This window comes from Sciurus carolinensis, chromosome 1 (assembly GCF_902686445.1).
Source record: "Sciurus carolinensis chromosome 1, mSciCar1.2, whole genome shotgun sequence".
Taxonomy (NCBI): domain Eukaryota; kingdom Metazoa; phylum Chordata; class Mammalia; order Rodentia; family Sciuridae; genus Sciurus; species Sciurus carolinensis.
Genome location: NC_062213.1, coordinates 165461958 through 165480715, shown reverse-complemented (window position 1 = coordinate 165480715; position 18758 = coordinate 165461958). Strand labels below are relative to the sequence as shown.

At 46.7% G+C, this 18758-nt stretch overlaps 2 protein-coding genes across 5 annotated transcripts in view; one reads left to right on the top strand and one right to left on the bottom strand.

The window, feature by feature from the left end:
• Pcsk9 (proprotein convertase subtilisin/kexin type 9) overlaps positions 1–5032 on the top strand; it is a 28063-nt gene extending 23031 nt beyond the window's left edge. For both annotated transcript variants that reach the window (XM_047556748.1, XM_047556741.1), the window contains exons 11-12: positions 1978–2159; positions 3652–5032. In XM_047556748.1, the coding sequence (XP_047412704.1) occupies positions 1978–2159; positions 3652–3867 (398 nt within the window). In that variant the 3' untranslated portion in view covers positions 3868–5032. The remainder of the gene's footprint in view (positions 1–1977; positions 2160–3651) is intronic.
• Positions 5033–8059: 3027 nt separating this feature from the next.
• Usp24 (ubiquitin specific peptidase 24) overlaps positions 8060–18758 on the bottom strand; it is a 140202-nt gene continuing 129503 nt past the window's right edge. For all 3 annotated transcript variants that reach the window (XM_047538442.1, XM_047538426.1, XM_047538437.1), the window contains 8 exons: positions 18161–18274; positions 17541–17606; positions 15414–15480; positions 14026–14104; positions 12797–12872; positions 11711–11797; positions 11276–11386; positions 8060–8803 (listed from right to left, as the gene is read on the bottom strand). In XM_047538442.1, coding sequence (XP_047394398.1) covers positions 8741–8803; positions 11276–11386; positions 11711–11797; positions 12797–12872; positions 14026–14104; positions 15414–15480; positions 17541–17606; positions 18161–18274 — 663 coding nt within the window. In that variant the 3' untranslated portion in view covers positions 8060–8740. The remainder of the gene's footprint in view (positions 8804–11275; positions 11387–11710; positions 11798–12796; positions 12873–14025; positions 14105–15413; positions 15481–17540; positions 17607–18160; positions 18275–18758) is intronic.

Sequence of the window (18758 nt, the reverse complement as noted above, 5' to 3'; positions counted from 1 at the left end):
CCGGATCTCAGGAGCCTCCCAAGGATTCTACTTGTGGGACAGGGGAGCCAATCCTCACCCCTCTGCTTCTCATGAATACACTCTTCCCAGGTTTCCCAGGCCTAGTCCCTGAGTGCACTCACACCTGCCCGTTCAAATTCCTGACCCACTTTAGTTGGTCACATGAACCACCAGACTCAAAGGGGGAGTTGGGCTCCCTTCACTTTTCTGAGTTGAGTAACTGGGTAAAATATTCTGTGTACCTGTTTTGCTCCCATTCTGCTAGGTACCCCTTAGGCCATATGGTAAGTGCTTGCCTGGGCCGTGTAGCAGCGTTTACTTGATCTCCTGGCTCTTGCAACATGCTGCTGCAAGCATGGCCACCTCAAGATGGCACCACCTCAGCTGTCTGCAGCCACTCGGTAAAAACGGGGCACTTTTCAAGCACCAGTGCACAGTGCAGCCTCTGGATTAGCTAAGGGCAGTCTGCTTTTCTGATCTCAGGTTTTTCCATACTAAATCTCTTTGTTGTATTTCTCTGAATCCTCCCTCCCTCTGTGCTGATCCAATATTGATATTGGTGCTGCTGCTGCTGCTGCTGCTGCTGCAACTGGCTTGACTCCAGTGTAGTTTTTATTCTTTGTTTGAAGGTCCCCACATTTCGGAGTGTCTAAGACACTCTGACCGATATTGAGTTTCAGTGAAATCCTTCTTTCACCCACCTCTCAGAGAAGTGGCATTTCTGCTGCTTGAATCCTGAGCCACAGAGCAGATAGGAATGCAGCCTTCCTCTAGCCCGTCATCTTGAATCGCAAACTGTTGTTATTGTCATCACTCACTGGTTTAAAATACATTTCTCTGGTATAGGTAACTATTCATGGACCATGCCCAGGAAGGTAGCAGGAAGTTATAGGTGGAGACCTTGTATGGGAGCAAGGGATGGTGGCCCTCTGGTTGGGAGAAAGCTGAATTGTTTCATTTGAATGGAACATTAATGTTCCAAGGAGAGTTTTGGAGGACAGTGGGGAGCCATCTGGAGTAACTAGCTCAGGAATTGATAATTATATACTGGGGAGTCATTGAAGGTTTAGGAACAGGAGGGTAGGGGCTAGGACCTGGCTCTGGAAAGAGCGGGCTGGTGTGCAGGATGGCTTTGCTGTGAGACAAGGAACCAGGTCCGTGGCTGGAGCCCTTGGCCAGCACCTGGGCTCCACTGTGCCACCCACAGAGTGCCACTTGCCCTCCCTTTTGGGGATGCCTAGCAGATAAACCCAAGGGCATGTGTCAATTTGAAGTCATGAGCCAAAGACTCTGTTTGTGGAACATATCCTAAAGGGTCCCATTTTGCAGCTAAGGGACTGAAGTCTAGACATACTGAGTGACTTCCCTAAGGTCATGTATCTGGGACACAGAACTCTAGGCACCATGGCCCTGACTTATGCAGAGCACGTGCCACATACTAGGCACCCTGCTGGGTCTTCACACATGTAATGTGTGTAAAGATGTAATGTGTCCTCATTTGCAAATAGGGAAACAGGCTAAGTGTAGCTGAGTATCCACTAACCATGGTTGTGTAGCCAGTGGTGTGTCTGACTCCCAGGCCTATGGAGGGAGTCCTCTAGTGCTCTAGGCAGCTCCAAGGTCACCCCTGAACTTCTGCCTGATGGTTGGATGGGGAAGGCCCCCTGGGGTGGTTTGAGCTTCTCAGGCCTTTGAGCCCTGACCCATGGCTCCCCATTCTGGATGGAGAACAGACTGTGTTTTCTTGGTCAACTGAGGCTCAGAGAGGTGGAACACATCTCCGAGGGTTACATAACAGATCCGCAGCAGAGTTGAGCTGGGAACCTAGGAATTCTGTTTCTCAGACCAGCATTTCTTTTCTTCTCTGAGCTGTTTCTGGGTTTTCCCAGCCTCAGACTCTAAGGAGATAGGATCCAGTTTGGGATAGAAAGAGTGTTCCCAATATTCCAGCATCTGAGTTACCCCTCCTCTCTCCAGGCTGCAGCTCTCACTGGGAGATCTCAGATATTGGCACCCACAGACCATCTGGGATGAGGCCTAGAGGGCAGTCTGACCAGTGTGTGGGCCACAAGGAGGCCAGCGTCCATGCTTCTTGCTGCCATGCCCCAGGCCTGGAGTGCAAAGTCAAGGAGCATGGGGTTGTGGGCCCTGCAAAGCAGGTGAGGAGATATGGGGGTGGAGTAGGTGCCTGGGGTCCCTCACGGTGGATGTGTCTGTCCTGTGAGGCTTTTGTAGGGGGCTATTTTGCTCTTGTCCAGATCAGTAAGGTTTGCTGCCTGGGCCTCTGCTCCTCCTTGGGCATGAAGAGATGCAGTGCCTGCTCATGGTCGATGGGTCTGCTTAAACTGGGAGGTTGCTCAGGGGCAGGAGCCCCACTGGACTCTGAGGACACAGAGGTGACTCAGCTAGGATACCTGAAGGTTGAGGGGCGAAGAGGGCCCTGCTGAGAGGGTAAGGCGTGCACCGAGGCCTGGAGCTGAGAGCTGGGCTTGGTGAGCCAAGGCAGGCTGGCTGCAGTGCTCTGAGCAGCTCCTTCAGGAGGGCCCAGGGAGCCAGGCAGCCCCAACCCACTCCTCAGGGAGCTTAGACGCATTGCGATGTGCAGTGTGAAGAGACTGTGGTCTGGATGGTGGGTCCTCGAAGGCAGGGATGGGGTCAGATTGCTCTGAGCGTGCACAGGTGAGGTGCTGGCTCCGGACACTCCTGCAGGCGCTGGAGAGACAATCTGGGTCACACCCCTGCTTCTGCACCTGGAGCGAATGTTCTAGTTGGGGTAAGTTAGTAAGTTAGGGTACTATCCACATGGTGGATGGAAGTGAAGCAGGCCAGGGGATGAGTGGGAGGGCTCCAGAGGGGCCTTTCTGAGCTGGTGTGGGTGACAAGCCACGAGGACACCATGGGGCACTCTGCTGCAACACTGCTGCAGGCAGAGAAGCAGAGAGTAAAGGGGGAGCAGGCCCGGGGGCTACCAGGAACATCTGGAAGCCAGTAAGGCTGCATTTGCGTTAGTATGGAGGGGAGAGACTCAGAGGGGCCAGGGTCAGGTCAGCTGGGGCCTAAAGACCACAGCCAGGTCTCAGTTTTTGCTGAGTGACCTGAGAGCCATGCAGTGTTCTGAGTGTAGGGTCCGGGGTGATCTGACTGGGGTTTGGACAGGCTCACTTTGGTCCCTGAGCTGAGAAGAAACTTCAGGGGACAGAGCAGGAGCAGGGAGACTAAAGGGAGGCTCTTGCCATGGTCCGGGCCTAGGAGTGGGGCTGGGGCTGGTGGGAGATGTGGTGGGACACAGGCTGGGTGTGCTGAGGCGCTGGTGGAGGTGGCGGGTGGCGTGGGGTGAGGGGTGGAGTGTGGTTGAGGTTTTGTTGAGCTGGACAGTTGGAGGTGCCGTGGAGTGGGGCGGAAAAGGACACTCAGGGTTGACACTGGGGGCAGGTGACCAGTGGACACTGAGGAGGTTCGCCTGTGCCCTGGAAGATCGGGCGTGGAGCAGAAGTGGGTGTTGGCATGCAGACCCACTGTGAGGAGGTGGGCATGGTGCTCCAGCTGGTCCAGAGCCTTGGCCCCACGGGGAGCTGCTGGGAAGGAGAAGTGAAGTGGGGGCGTGGCCTGCCACCGCTGGACCTGTGCTTTCTTCCCCCTGGGCTCTGGCAGGTCACCGTGGCCTGTGAGAAGGACTGGACCCTGACTGGCTGCAGTGCCCTCCCCGGGGCCTCCCTCATCCTGGGGGCCTATGCTGTGGACAACACTTGTGTGGTGAGGAGCTGTGACATGGATACTGCAGGCAAGACCAGTGAGGAGGCCACCATAGCTACTGCCATCTGCTGTCGGAGTCGGCCTCCAGGCCTGGCCTCCCGGGAGTTCCAGTGAAAGTCCAGGCCAGGATGGACACCTGGGCAGGGGCCAGGGACTGGGTGCTGAGTGGACGAACATAGCTCTACCAGCCTGGCCCTGCTGGCACTGGCCGGGAGTAGGGTGCTCCTCACCTGGGAGAACTCAGTGTCTCACCCTGGACCCTCTTCCCCAGGGAGGTGCCTGGAAGTCCCGCCTTCACAGAGGGGGCAGGGTGGGGCCCTTCACCCCATTATTAAAGCGGGTTAAGCTGCGCTCAGCTCTGCCGGAGGCTCCCAAGGTATCACCCCCATGCCCCTTGGCAGTTACCTTCTGTGGTGCTTTTGCTGGTGCCGGGCTCTTGGTCCTCCCTTAGGGGTTGGATGGGGCAAGTATCAGTCCGCGGAAGTGAGGGCGAGGGTGCTGGGCGCCCTTCACTGCCTGCTCTGAGAGAAGCCCTCTGGGCTCCGATTAATGAGGGGTTACTATCCCGCATCTCCTGCGGGTGGGACTAGAGCGAGATCCAGCCACAGGCTGGAGACAGACGTGCCAGGTTACCACGCCGGGGCCGTGCTTCAGCTTCTCCCAGTGCCCTCACTCTGCTCCATCTCAGGCTTCGTCACTGCCCAGTGTCACCTGTAGTGAGCCACCACCCCAGGACCGGCTTTTCAATTTGCAGTGGCAGGCCACATGGTACATACCCCAGGTCACCTGACCCCCCCTACTACCCTGCACGACACTCCTGCTTTATGGAGGAGGACACAGGATCAAAGTGGGAGTGCCTGCCAGGCTCACACAGCCAGGAAGTGAGGTGCCAGGATACAAACCCAGAGCCAGCTGGCTGGAAGCCAAGCCTCTTTTTGGTGTACCAGGCTGGACACCCCATTTTTATAGAGGACAGCAGGGCCACAAAGGTGAAGGTGCTGCTCAGTATGGACAAGGGTCTCCACTGTGGCCTAGCGTGGAGGTCACCCAGTTGAGTATAGCCCAGCAACTGTCCCTCCCTGAGCACTGCCCACCCAACCCAAGAAAGCAAACAAGCATGTGTATCTTTGGGGGCTCCTCTCTGTTGCCTTTATATAGCAAGGACCTTTTTCAGACCTGTTTTGCTTTTGTAACTTGATATTTATTCTGGGTTTTGTAGCATTTTTATTATGTGGTGACTTTGTAAAATAAAGCAATGTTGTCATGAGTCTGGCCTGGACTTCACAGTGTGGGATGTGCTTTGCTCCTACAGGGCACTGGTGTTTGCTGAGGGAGGGATGAACGGGTACTGGGTGAGAACTGCAGGTTGAGCTTATCCCTTGTGCCTCTCCTAGGTGCATGAACAACTGCCCTGGCCCCAAGTAGTCAGGGTGCCCTGCCCCTTGCAGCATTCTAGACGTCCTGCTGCCCATGTCCACTACTGCACCCTGGACTCCCATTACTTTCCTATCTTCTAGCAGCAGCCTGGCAGTCTATGGAATCACTTGTCCTAAGTGTGCCAGATGCTTCTGGAAGTCAGTGCTTGTCCATGGTGGCTGTTCCTGACTCGTCAGATCTCTTTCCAGTTTGCCGAGTGTTATTATCCCATTCAGTGTAGGATCTCTCAGCCCCCTGCTGAGGTCGATATGTCACTTCTTAAGCAATACACCTCTACAGAGCCCATGTCATAAATGAGGAATCTGCCACAAAGGCAAAAACCCCAAATTGTTTTCCGTGTCCTAGGTGGAAACAACGCTAATGGCCTGACGGCTAGAGCTGTGCACCTGGGCTCACTGGCACCCATGCTGCTGTGAGGTCTGAGACACGCCCTCCCTGCACAGGGCCGCATGGGACCACAAGTCAGGTGGTTAGACACCCACCCCTAACAGCTTGTGGCACGAGAGGAGGGAACAACTCCATCCTGCAGATGCATGGCAGGTGGTCACCAGGAATGGGGAAGACCTAGAATAGTGCGCGGGAGGGGACCCGGGTGAGCAACACAGGACGTGACAAGTGAGACAGACCATCGCAAGAAACCCAGCTTGAAAGGACATGAAATGGTTGGGAGACTCCTTGGGAGAGCAGAAAGCTGCAGGCACATGTCTGGGGGCTGTGAGCTGGTCAGCATCCTCACCCCAGCTTTGCAGAAGCAAGCTGAAATGAGGAGAGATGGCGAAAGACTTAGAAGACCCACAGCCCTTCTGAGCAGCCCTCATGTGTCTGCAGAGAACGGGAAGTCAGCACCAGGGTGGGCCCATGTGCGCCCCCACTGGCTGTGTTCTGATACTTGGTAAAAAACGTTGGTGAAACTCCAACTCTACATTTTTGAAAAATTTTATTTTATACTCTTAGAAGCTAAGAACTCTGCCACGCATGAATGAAATTTAGAATTAAGATTCGTCCCTAGTTTATCTACTTTCTTTTGAAATTTTATAAACAAGATTTTGTACACAAGAGGTAGCAGTGGAAAATTCCAGTCTGCTTGTTCCAAGCTCAAAAGGTACTGCACACACCTTGATGTTAGCAGGGAGGGTGGGGCAAGCTGGGGGAGACTGGTGGCGCTCTAGGTCCTACGACTTATTTTAGCAGTCAGTGACCATTCGAGTCCGCCGGGAGAGTCCTGGGTGAGCTGCCCTCTGGGATGCTCACCTGTGGGTCCCAGGATGCCTTCAAGGGCAGGAAGGGCTGTCCTGAGGTCAGCCTAGGCCAAAGGAGGTTCTTGAGAACACACAGCATTAAGTCAATTGTGCAATTCCTGCTTGATTTGCAGACCATTGTGAAAGATTATAAAAACATCTTCATCCAAAAAATTGGCAGTAAAAATGACAACTCTTCCAAGGCAAGCCTGTCACAATTGTCACTTTGTGGTACTACATTAAAAAAGTCCCCAGCAGGTTCGTTGACTGCAGCCGTTGGAAATCAAGTGGTTACTGGCAAAGTGGAATCGGTGCTCATTGCAGCAGCAACATAACACAATGAACCAAAGCTAGAGTGACGGCGATCCTGATGCAGTGTCACATGAGGACAGCAGGCGCAGGGGCGGAAGGCGTCGTTTCCATAGGAAATAAGGGGACTAGAAGTGGAAATTTCACTCCTGAATCTGGGCTCCTGAGAGTGCAGTTGCCAGCGATGACATCCCAATGTGCATCATCACCAGCATTTTAATGCGTGTCCCACACAATCTCTCTTCAAGAATGGGCATAGAGAGGAGGTTGTTGGGGGTGGGGAAGAAAACAGTAGGGCATGGGATATTCAGGTATTCAAAAATCAATTTTTGAACATCACATTCAAAATCGTAAAAACACAAGAATCATACCAAATTTGCTGCGTTGTGCCTGTTTCTCTGAGAGCAGAGTTCTGCTCTTAAATGCCGGCCCTTTCAACTGATTGTGTACTTGACAAAAGCCATCACTAGCCTGCAGTAGTTATAGAATTACAAACTGAAGCCTGACCGCAGAGGAACTTCCACAGTTAAACAGTGAAACGAAGGGTTACTGGAAGTGCGCAGCAACAAAAGCTGTCTGCCCTGTCACGTGTCCCCACAAATGCAAAAGCAACCAAAAAGGCACTTTGGGGCTGGCTGCGCCTCTTTGACTTGGCAAATCTGACAGTGGCGACCTGGTGCTTCCTAAGTTTCCCCTAGTTCTGTGCATGGTGAGTTGAAAATAAGGCAGAACATGTAACTAAAGGCAAAACAGGGCTGGAGATGTGTGAGCAATTCAAAATACAAACTGTACCAAATTTATGAAATGTTGGTCGGTGTAACCCTCTCGACCTGCCGCCCCAAAAGGGAGCCAGTGTCTAACCTGAAATGAGTGAGTGATGCTATGCCTGGGAAATACAACCAATGGATGGGCGTTCAATTGCTTTCTAGTTATTTCAGGGAAAGAAGTCTTAAACCTTGCCTTTTCAGTATTCATCAGTCATCTTGAGGAAAAGGAAAGTCTCAAGTTCCTTTTCTGCATTAAAATTATGACGAAACTCACAAAGCAGTGTGTCCCAACTACGGTACTCAACTTCATATACAACACCACCACAGGCTTCAGTAATTATGTTTTAAGCAAAAGCAAATGATTGCAGGATCACTTGATTTAAGACTACAGTTTATTCAATATGTCTCCAAGCATTAAAAAGAATTTTATGGAGTCAAACTCAATAAATTTTATCTTAAAGTGCTTTTTATTTTGCTGTTCTTAAAATTTGTTTTAGGGACAACTTGTAACTTTTTTAGTGACAGATGTCAAAGAATGCACCTTGTACTTCTGAATAATGTAGCATTTTTTATTGCTCTTTTTAATCTAAATCATATCAGAAAATACCTTAAAGAGCTTAATAATTTCCCAATTTTTGATCCTGATAACATTTCATCAAGGTCCAAGCAGGGCTCTCAACCAGACCCACTGGAAATTCTATACAAAGAAGGAGACATATTAAATATAAAGGTCTGTGTAAACCGAATTCTTCAACTACCATTTTACAATGAAAAGGAATTTTACCACATATCTTTTACATCATTTTAAATTGGATTTCCTACTCGATTTTACTGGAAGATTAAAAATTTGCCCCCGCATACCTAAAGGCAGCTTGCTTTTTTCTTAAAATATAAAAACCAAAGGAATTTCTTTTGTTGCATCATAGAGAATGCAACAGCTTCACCCTCACTTTTTAATGTTCGTGTAATAGAAATCAGCCACCAGTTTTATTTCCTAAAATATGCAAGGGGAAAAAAAGTTCATCTGCCTGTGGACGGCGGCTGCTGGACAACTGGTCCACACTGGAGTCCTGCCACCGACACAGCCTCCTGCCTTCTCCCGCCCAGAGAACGCTTCCTCTAAGGACTCGGCAGCTCTCCCGGACAGTCTCCAGGCTGCCCTAAGGGTTTCAAGGATGAGATTCTGGTTTCCGAAAGGTGCTGAGCACTGTCTTGTCGGGTGCTAGGCACGCTCCTCTAAGGATCAACATCGTCAAGGTCACTTCTTAACTCGCCAATCATCATGGGAGATTCTGAACCCTGTGAAAAAGAACAGGTAGTTACAGTTCAGACAGTTAAGTTAGGGGAAAAAGTCTTCTATACTGACTCCCTTGTGTTCTGTAATTTAAACAGGTCATCATGTAGCAACTTCTTTCTGTTTATGAAAGGGTAATAAAACAGAATGGTTAAGTATTGTACCTTCTATTTAACAATTCGTAATTAACACAGAACACTTTCTATGATCTCATTTAGTCACTGACTTGTCTATTGCCACAATCCTCCTCAGCAACCCAGGCAGGCTCTCATTTGAACTGAGAGAGCAATGGGACAAAGCAGAGAGAGGGACTGGTTGTCACTGACAACCATTCTGAGTCAGGCACTCCACCTGACAGGTGGGTTTTGGTTCATTCTTGGGTCACTAATTTGTGGTCTTTGGTTTATATGTTTAATAAATAGTTCTGAAGACCTGTCATGTGCCTCGGGACTGATATGGCTGGAGGCAGGGACGGGGGAGGAGAAGGGATGATCTCCTTTGGACGTGACAAGCTGGCTGAGTGGGAGTTACGTGACAAGCTGGCTGAGTGGGAGTTACAGTAGTGTGTGGGGGACAAGGTGTGCCACATCAAGCAGGACGGTGTGGAGGGTTCCAGCCTTTACTTAGCAGCAAGGGTAAGTCACATAAGGGTCTCAGCATGTGAACCTGACAGGCAAGAGTGGAGGCCCCTGCCTCTACTTCTTCCAGAGACTAAAGTACTTGGACAGACCAAAGAGATGGGCGGCACTGTGTGAAAGGTCCAGGGCTCTGTGTGAGATGAGGAATGGCCATGGGGCGTGGGCTTTGGTGGGGTGGAGAGTGGGGCTGGGCACGCTGAGTTTAAGGTGTCTTTGGGACAAAGCAAGTAGAGATGTCAGGAACCGGAGAGCTGGAAGTTCATGCCTGGAGCTCAGAAGCACCGTAGTGACAGCTGGGGGAACGGCATCAGGGGACATGGGAAGGAGACCTGAGAGATTCCTGCTGGGCGCCTGGAGGAGTCAGAGAGAACAGGGACCCAGGAACCCAGGAGTAGGATGGGTCCTGGAAGGCCCTGGAGAGTGTCTTGAAAAGGGGAGAGTGGCAAGCAGGGTTAGATGCCACTGCACAGGCCACTAAGAGGACTGAGAATGCAGGCCCCACTTGCCACCTGCCACTGTGGAATCAGAGAAGAGCGAGGGAGTCGGGCCTGAGCCTGAAGAATAAGTGAGATAAGAAAATGGGGGAGGGGGGAGTCAGGTTTAGATAATTTTTTGGAAAAGTTTGGGAAGAAGAAAGGTAGGGATAAGAGGCAAAAAGAGAGGGTTTTTTAAGAGCGTGGGAGGAAACTGATGGAACTCTACTAGAAATGACGGCAGAGAGGAAGCAGGTGGGGAGTAAGGTCTGTCAAGATGGGGTGGATGAGGCAGAAGGCCTTGGGTGGCAGAGGGCAAACTGTCCATTGTCACAGGAGAAAAGACTGTGCAGACACTGGGGCAGAAGTTTGGGAACCAGCAGCTGCTGGAAAATAGGTGATATGTGGACAATGACCCTTGTCTAAGCCACTTCGCTACACTGGGCCTTAGTGATCCTTCTGTGAGATTAGGGCGACAGACACCTCACAAGGTTGTTGAGCACCTGAAAGACACCACTGAAAAGAAATGACACACAAATACCAGCAGTGTTCACTTAACGGGGCTTACTGTGTGCCAAGCCCTGTGTGGGGCCACACAGGAGACAGATCACTGTTGAGGAGGGCCAGACTCTGTAACAGTCATATTCAAGCTTATTTCAGTATTTTGTAAGAAGTAGGTGCTTCATAAAAACTTTTTTTCTTGGGAGGCTGAGACAGGAGGACAAGTTCAAAGCCAGCCTCAATAATTTAGAGAGACCCTGTCTCAAAATTAAAACCAAAACAAATAAACCTGTTCTCTAGTGATGAGCAATGAAAATGTTGTTTAAGGAAATAAATGTAGAGAATTGGAGATGTAGCTCAGAGGCAGAGTGCTTGTCTAGCATGTGCAAGGTGTGGGTTTGATCCCTAGCAGTGGGGGAGAGTAGGGGAGGACCACGGGCAGGTCATAAGCTCCAATCACCTTCTGAGTTCTCTGCCAAGCAGGTGCACTTCAGTAGCACGGGGGCCTTCCTTTCAAGGTTCTGTATTTCTAGTCAGGCTGGTGACAGCAGAAGAGATTTTTTTTTAGCAACTTGGCAGAAAGAAGCAAGCAAGCTGGAACAATGTGTGTGTGCTCTGGCTTTACCGGGACTATCTCAAGCTGAGTGGCGAGGCCAGCAAGACACCTCGAAGCCTGGCCTCATTTTATACTTCTGCACTGTTCAGCTTTGCAAGCCTGCGGTCAGTGAGCACTGGAGGGTCAAGCTGGCCTTTCTTCAGACACACATTCCAGAAGCATCCTTGCTTCCTTTGAGTAGGAAGATTCTTTCTCAAAAGCTTAGGAGCAGGTATTACCCTTTCAGCCAAGGGGGGTCCCCGGTTATACCTGTTGTAAGTGCCTTTCTCCGTTCTCATTGGCAGGACTGCTCTCCGACCCATTACTGCTTCCTGATTGTTCTTTTTCATTCAACAAAGCTGTGGCATATGCTAATGTGTCCTGCAGGAGATTGAAACACAAGCAGAAAGGGTTAGGGGCCTTCTTAACACTTCTCTGATCTTTGGTACCACCAGCAGCAAGAGTGGTGAGTTCCACAATACTCAACTTTAATGCTTTGCTGGGACCAGACTGACCAACCTTCAGTACTTCTTCTAGACAAATGATTTCTATGGATTTGCATGAGTGTACACCCACCTGTTGCCTTCTTAGAGAAAATTCTGCCTGTTCTCTTTTTCAGTCCCACACCTCTTATCTGAGATGTGGTTTCTGAGGAATGCTGCACAAAGGGATTTCAAAGCACATAAGAACAAAGAAGGCCCTCACCTGAGCTGAGATGGTTCGCTGGAAGGTTTTTCCAGTTGATGTTTCATTAGAGACGTTACTCTGTGGTGTCCAATAATGTTCCGACATCTAGATGAAAGGTCAAGTGTGCCATTAGAGCCCACAGTTTACATCATTATACAGTAAAGTCTAACCAGCACAGGCTCAGGTCCATGTGGACCTCCAGTCACCTCAGGAGATCAGAGGATTTCTCTCCTCTCTCAAAACCCCAGGAAATACTGCTTCTTCTAGCATCACCCCTGTCTTTTTACCCATGAAGTTAAGACATGTTTAGTAGTTAGTGCCCCCCTATTCATAGCTGTTCCCCTCCATTATAGTTGGTTGTGATCACGGTCCAAATAATATTACGTGGAAAATTCCAGAAATACACAAATCCTAAGTTTGAAATTGTGTACCAGTTTGAGTACCATGATGAGAATGTGAACTTCCCCATGCTGTCCTGTTCCACATGTAAATCATTCCTTATTCCAGCAATATGCCCATACTATAAGCTACCTGCCTGACACCATGATGCTGCAATGATCTTTGTCACTGACATTATGTTGGAATGCCAATAGTAGCTTGGTTGTGTCACGATGACTACGTCATTCACTTCACTTCACCTCCTCACGCAGGCACTGTGCCATTTCACACCATCACAAGAAGGGTGAGTATGACAGGTATTTTAAGAGAAAGAAACCACATTCATACAACTTTGAGTATATTGTCACAGCTCTATTTTATTATTTTCCCTATTTTATTATTAGTTGTTATTATTAATCTGTTATTGTGCTTAATACATAAACTACACTTTATCACAGGTTTATATGTCTGAGGAAAAACAACACATACAGTGTTGAGTACTACCTGTGTTCAGGTATCCACTCACCCCCCTGTGGATAAGGGGGTACTACTGTACTCAGACACATTTAACTACATATAAATAGGTACTGACTGTATAAAGGAATACTTGAAGTCTGAAAATACTCTGAGGTCAGTTTACAAATAAGGTTTAGGAGATTCCCCCTGATAAGATGTGCTGTTACTGACCCCTACGTGTTTAGTTAGAAGAGTTCAGAATCTGATTACCTTTTTCTGGAGCCACTGCACAGCCCAGCTCCAGTGGTGGGAATTCTCCTTAAAATATTCTTTAGCAGCAGGACACCTGGTGATAGAGGAAATTTTTATTAACCAAATATTTTCTTTGAAATTCAGTTAACACCTGTATTAAACTTTCACTCTGTTCTGGTCTGGGTAAGCAACACGTGCACAGGTTGACACAACAGAGGCAGTACAAGGAGCACGTGAGGCCAGTGCCCATCCTTTCACCTAACTCCCACCCACTCAGACCTGTTAAAATTCAAAGATGGAAAATAAAAATAAAACCCACAACAGATTTTATATTTAATAAATGACTTTTTCACATATCAAACTGGTCTTAATTTTTGTGCTTTGCATAAGAAGAATGAGATTATGGGGAAAGTTAATTTGAAGGCACTGCCTTGCAACCTTCTCCATTTTCCTATGCCTGTCTAGAAAGCTGTCCGTCTTCAAAGGCAGTCCTGAAGGAGGGGAAAGAAGAGTTAGGAGTTTTAGTTTTGGAAGATGAAGAGATTTCTGGAGATGGCTGGTGATGATGGTTGTACTGCTAGGTGAATGAACTTAATACTACTGAAATGTAGACTTAGAAATGGTTAAGACGGTAAATTTTATGTCATGTGTTTTCTTACCACAGTTAAAAAAAAAAAAAAAAAAAAAAAGGAGAACCTCCACTTTGAAGCCCATCAGCCTGTGTTCAAGTCTTAGCTCTGTTGACTCTAGTCCTGTCACTTAAACTACCCATGACAAATGATTACATACCTCATGAGGTTGCTGCAAAGATTAAATAAGAAAATGCAGGCAAAGTATTTCACAAAGTGCTTGGGTTCATAAAGGTCAACAGCTATAGGAGTCAAAGTTTAATCTCTGGAGAGACAAAATTTGAAATTTGGGACCCAGAGCCTAAGAGTTAGTAGTTGGATTATATTAATGAAGGCGATCTGAGAGAGGTTTATAAACTCTGGCTCTTAAGGTCCCCAAACCTGCCTAGATTCCTCTCTTCTGGTTTAGCTTTCTTTCTTTTTAAAATTCTGTTAAGATCTGCTAGTCTTTTAATACTCCTCCATGTTTGTTTTAAGATCATTCCTGCAAGCATGCCCTGAGTCACACTTTCTAAGATACAATGCAATGACAAGGCAGATGTTTTATTTTTCAGTCATGTCTTCCTTGTAAGAGTGTTAAAACACCATTTCATTCCTAAATTCCAAGTTTATACTTACTTTTGAGCAAGAGTTACAAGAAATTTGACACACTGGTAGCAGCGACTACTGTCTACATGATTACTGTGGTGCATCAAAGCTGGAGGAAGAAAAGGGACATTTTAACAATAAAGCACTGAACTGAAAGTGGGTCCAAGTGATAAGTTCTCTTGCTTTAAAAATCTATAAACTGTTCTGACAAGCTGAAAGGGTAAAACTTAACTAAAAGCATGGTGATGCCTGTTTCAATAGCATGCCCCAAATTCTAATGGGTAGAAAGGCTACTTTAATAATATACATGGGGGGCGGGGGGAGTACATGGTAGTGAGTCTGACTTTCAGAAGGACTGAAATGGAACTATAATTTAAACTAGCTAATTATTCATATTTTCCCACATATCACATTACTGAGTAGTTATGATATAGTTTGATAAATATAAATTTATGACATTAGTTCTGTTCAACAAAATATTTCCTGTTTTGCATTTTAGAGATTTAAAAATAAATAATAAGTGTCCTGGTTCTTGATGAGTTTATTGATTTCTAAGTTTCAGACAGCCCGGTGCTGCTCTGACTACAGCATACTGTTACAAATGTGGGCCTGGAAAGCTGTAGTTATAAAACTTTTTAGCCTGTGTCTCCTTTCTGCAATAAAAGGAGACCCTAAATCTCCTCTTAATATAGTCATGTGCTGCCTAACAACACAGATGTGTTCTGAGAAATGAGTCATTAGGCAATTTTCTTGTGCAAATATCAGAGTGAATGGACGCAAAGATGGCTGCCACATCACTAGGTGACATAATTTTTTGTGATGCCATTTTTACATATGCCATTTTACCCTGCTGACAGAAATGTTAGGTGGTGCATTATTATACAGCAAAATTCAAAGTGATTTTGATTAACTCCAGTGGGAGGGGGATAAATATTTTTTTGTAACTCAATTTTCTTTAATAAATTGCTTATTAAAGCTGTTTGCCTTCTGAAAAAAACAATGGACTTCTATGAGTAGACAAATGGAAGCATGGGTATATTCGTACCATAAATCAAACCATGACCACACATCAAATTCCTGACAACATGCCAAGTCTGAGGTTTTAGTTTCTTCCTCCCCAATTGCTGCTGAGTGGAAAGATTTTTAGCTTCAGAAAGTGATCTTTAGCCACAGTGCTCCTGAGCCTTACCTAACCTGGGAAAAGAGCTTTACCTTAATGACTAAAAGTAGGAGAAAGTTCATGGCAATAAGATCCTGGGGTTTTAATTCTCCCAGCTAGGATGTAGAGCCCACTATCCTGAACCAGACTTGTAACGGGCCAGTCACTCATCTGCACCAGGAAGCAGGGTGGGCAGTGCTGCTGGAACAACTAGTTACCTGAACCGCAGACACTTGTTCATTAAATGGGGTATACTTGCCTAGTAACCCATTTTCTGTCTCAAACACAAATTTGACTCGCTCCACCTGTATGGGATCTTCAATGACCTATGAAAGGGAGGACACAAAGATTGGCAAATGAAAGAAGAAACCTATATAATAGCCACAGTGCCTTCTTCACAGCTCTACTGAAGAGATTTAATTTCTAACATAATAAAACCCAATACTAATAAATATGCATTGCCATATATCTCAAACTTTAAACTGAGATATATTACTATTAAGCAATATTGAAAGATCCATTCATTTCCTAGCTACATGTTCCTTAGGATAAGAGGTTTATTCTCTAACTGACTTATTAAAAATGCATTTAAGTTCTGTTATTAGACAGGTTCTAAAAAACTGATGTAGAAGGTTTGGCCCTGTTCCAGAGGGAATCTGTTTCTCACCTCACTGTATTTCTAATTCTTGGCACTGAATTGTGTGCAGTGTAGTGAACTATATGGATTTGTTGCTCATCATCTGAACAATACACAGTCCTATCCTTTCTTTTAAAATATATATGTATATTTTAGTTGTAGGTGGACATAATACCTTTATTTTATTTCTATGTGGTGCTGAGGATCGACCCCAGGGCCTCAGGCATGCTAGGCGAGCACTCTACCATTGAGTCATAACCCCAGTCCCCACAGTCCTATCCTTGAAAAGCAAAAATCTTCCAGAATTTGTAAAGGTACCAGAACCAGGAGGAAATAAAGGATCAGAAAGATGGGTTTCTAATAACTGGCATCCATGATGCATTTTCTTATGAAGATGCCAAAACCTATTAAGCACTGGCAATCTAAATGGAACATTTAGATTCTCTTTAAGGCTAGTCTCTCTCATTAGCTTACTCCAATCACCAATCACTATTGATTCTCTTTCCAAAGTACCTCTAGATCTGTCCCTTGCCACCCTTCCATGCTCTGCTCCTTCCTTACTGCAAGTCTTGTTAAGTCACACTCAGATTCTTGACAGACTCCTATATAGTCTTCTAATTCCCACCCCTGCTTTCTCTTCCATCCCTCAAAAGACTGCCAGGGGAATCTTTCCAAAACAAACTGGGTCATGCCACTCTCCTACTTAGAATATTTCCATGGTGCACCATCACCGACAGCAGGCATTGCAACTAAGTGCCTATAGAGTCTGGAAGGATAACTGAAATGAGCAAGTGGGCTGTCTCAGACAGAGTGGTGAGGATGGTGGGCAACTGGAGACCACAGGCCTCATCCAGGGCTCCCGGTGACTGTTACACACAGGGAATGGGACTAATGTGGCTCGATTGCCAGACTTTTCAAGATAGGTAGAAATTAAAAGAAATATGAAGAAAACAAGTGCACAGGTAGAACTTGGCCCTAAGACCTAGGTGTACCACCAGTGGCCGACAGGAAGAAACGCACACGCCTTAGGACTGGGAGCAGAAGCCTTTCACAAGCTGGTCTGAGTTTCTTCTCTCAAGTTCTACTCAGTTCCCACACCCTCCTCTAGTCACACTGTCAAAGAGCTTCTCAGGAGTATGTGTTCGATGGAGAGCCTGGGCTCTGGGCCAGTCACTTGGCTTAGAAGGTAGCTCTGCCACAGACCCTTCTGCCAAAGGTAGCCTCAGGCAAATCCCTCTGCCTCTTTAAATCTCAGTTTCCAGTGATACTGTTCTTTGCCAGTTACAAACGATTTTTCCCCTGCCGCTTTTCACGTTTCTCAAATTGGAAAGCATCTCATAATTGATTATATCTCATCGTTTCCTGGCTCTCTAAATATTTTTAACAATTCATATATCATCAGTGGTGTCCAAGATCTGATGAACTCTAAAGCCAGCAGTTTACCTGCAGGGGTCACCCTGAGGTTTAAACATGGTAACGCCTGTGTTTAGCATGGTAGGTCATATGCTGTAAGGCCTCAACAGGGCTAATCATCACCCTTTACGCCTCTCACCTCTGCACTATAATTTCTTGTGTATTTGCCTGGCTCCCTCACTGAACTGCAAGCTCCCAGAAAGCAGTTTTATGATATAAAAAGAACTCGATATATGCAGACCAAATGAATGGAAAATAATAAAAGAACTAATTCTTTATAATCATGTGCTGACTTATAAATACCTAAATGCAAGTGAATCAGAACATGTGACTTACCAATATCTCATGAAGCAGTTGGAATGTATTCTTTAACTCATGGGGTGGAGCAGTTTCTAGTTGGTTCTGAAAGAGTTTTTTTTTTTGAAAGCATAAACATTCTAGTACCTTTTCAGTGGAGAGCACACTGGAGTGGCAACGAACATGCAGGACCCGAGCCCTAGTTACACCACTGGCTGATTTGGGCAAGTCAACTTCCCTCAATGGGTCTCAGTTTCCCCAAATGCTAAATCTGGGAACTGAAATAAATGACCTCTTTCCAGCTCAACACTCCATGATAATTTACTGTGAAATTAGGGGGAGAGAGAAGAAATGGAAAGGGAAGAATCTGAAGTCTATAAATAGACTGAAAATTAGGTTGTACATATCCTATTTTGCTTTCTAGAAAATGCTGACATATGTATGAGAGTATGAATGAGAATGCTTTGAGCCAAGTCTCCTTTGAAAAAGTATATAGAAAAATCAGCTAAGATACACTAAGAAAGCAGGTTAATAAATATTCCATTGTACATTTTAATAAATTTATATATATAGAAAACAAGAAAGGTGTTTGTTTTAATGCCACACTTCCAAGGTGTGTTGTTCTATCTGGCTATCAACAGGGTTACCTGAGGTTGTACCTTAATGAAATGCAGCATCATGAAGGAAAAGTGCTCATTACAGAAGCAGCAGTACACCACCATCTCCATGAGGGCCAGGAGGGAGCCTGTCAGCTCCCGCAGGGCAAACATGACCTGGTGGGAGGACAGGAGGAGTGAGGCTTCTCATACTTCAGTCAACAGCTGAGCACTCTGGCTTTAACTAAGTCCACCCAGACTTAACATCAACATCACCTCAAAGCAGGGTTTCTTGTTAAAGGTCCACGGACAGATTTCAGGGTGTCTGAGCCTGTCTGGCATTTTATACAATATTGTGCAAGTGTGTGTTTTTATCCTGGAGAGTCCCTTTTATTAATTTTAAAAGGTGAACACCTCTGAATGATTAAAACAATCACTAATGCACTGCTGATGTAATTTTAAAAAGCCAGTGTGCATGCTGTTCATGGATTCGAATACATGTAAACCAGGTTGGGAAGACTGAATCTGCAGGAGGGGACGCTCTGGGTGGAAGGGAAGGCTTGGGCTGAGAACAGGCCATGGTGTATGCCCAAAAGAGGGCTGGAGCAGCCACTCCCACACTCCGAGGTTTAAGAACATGGGGGAACTGAGACATGGCTCA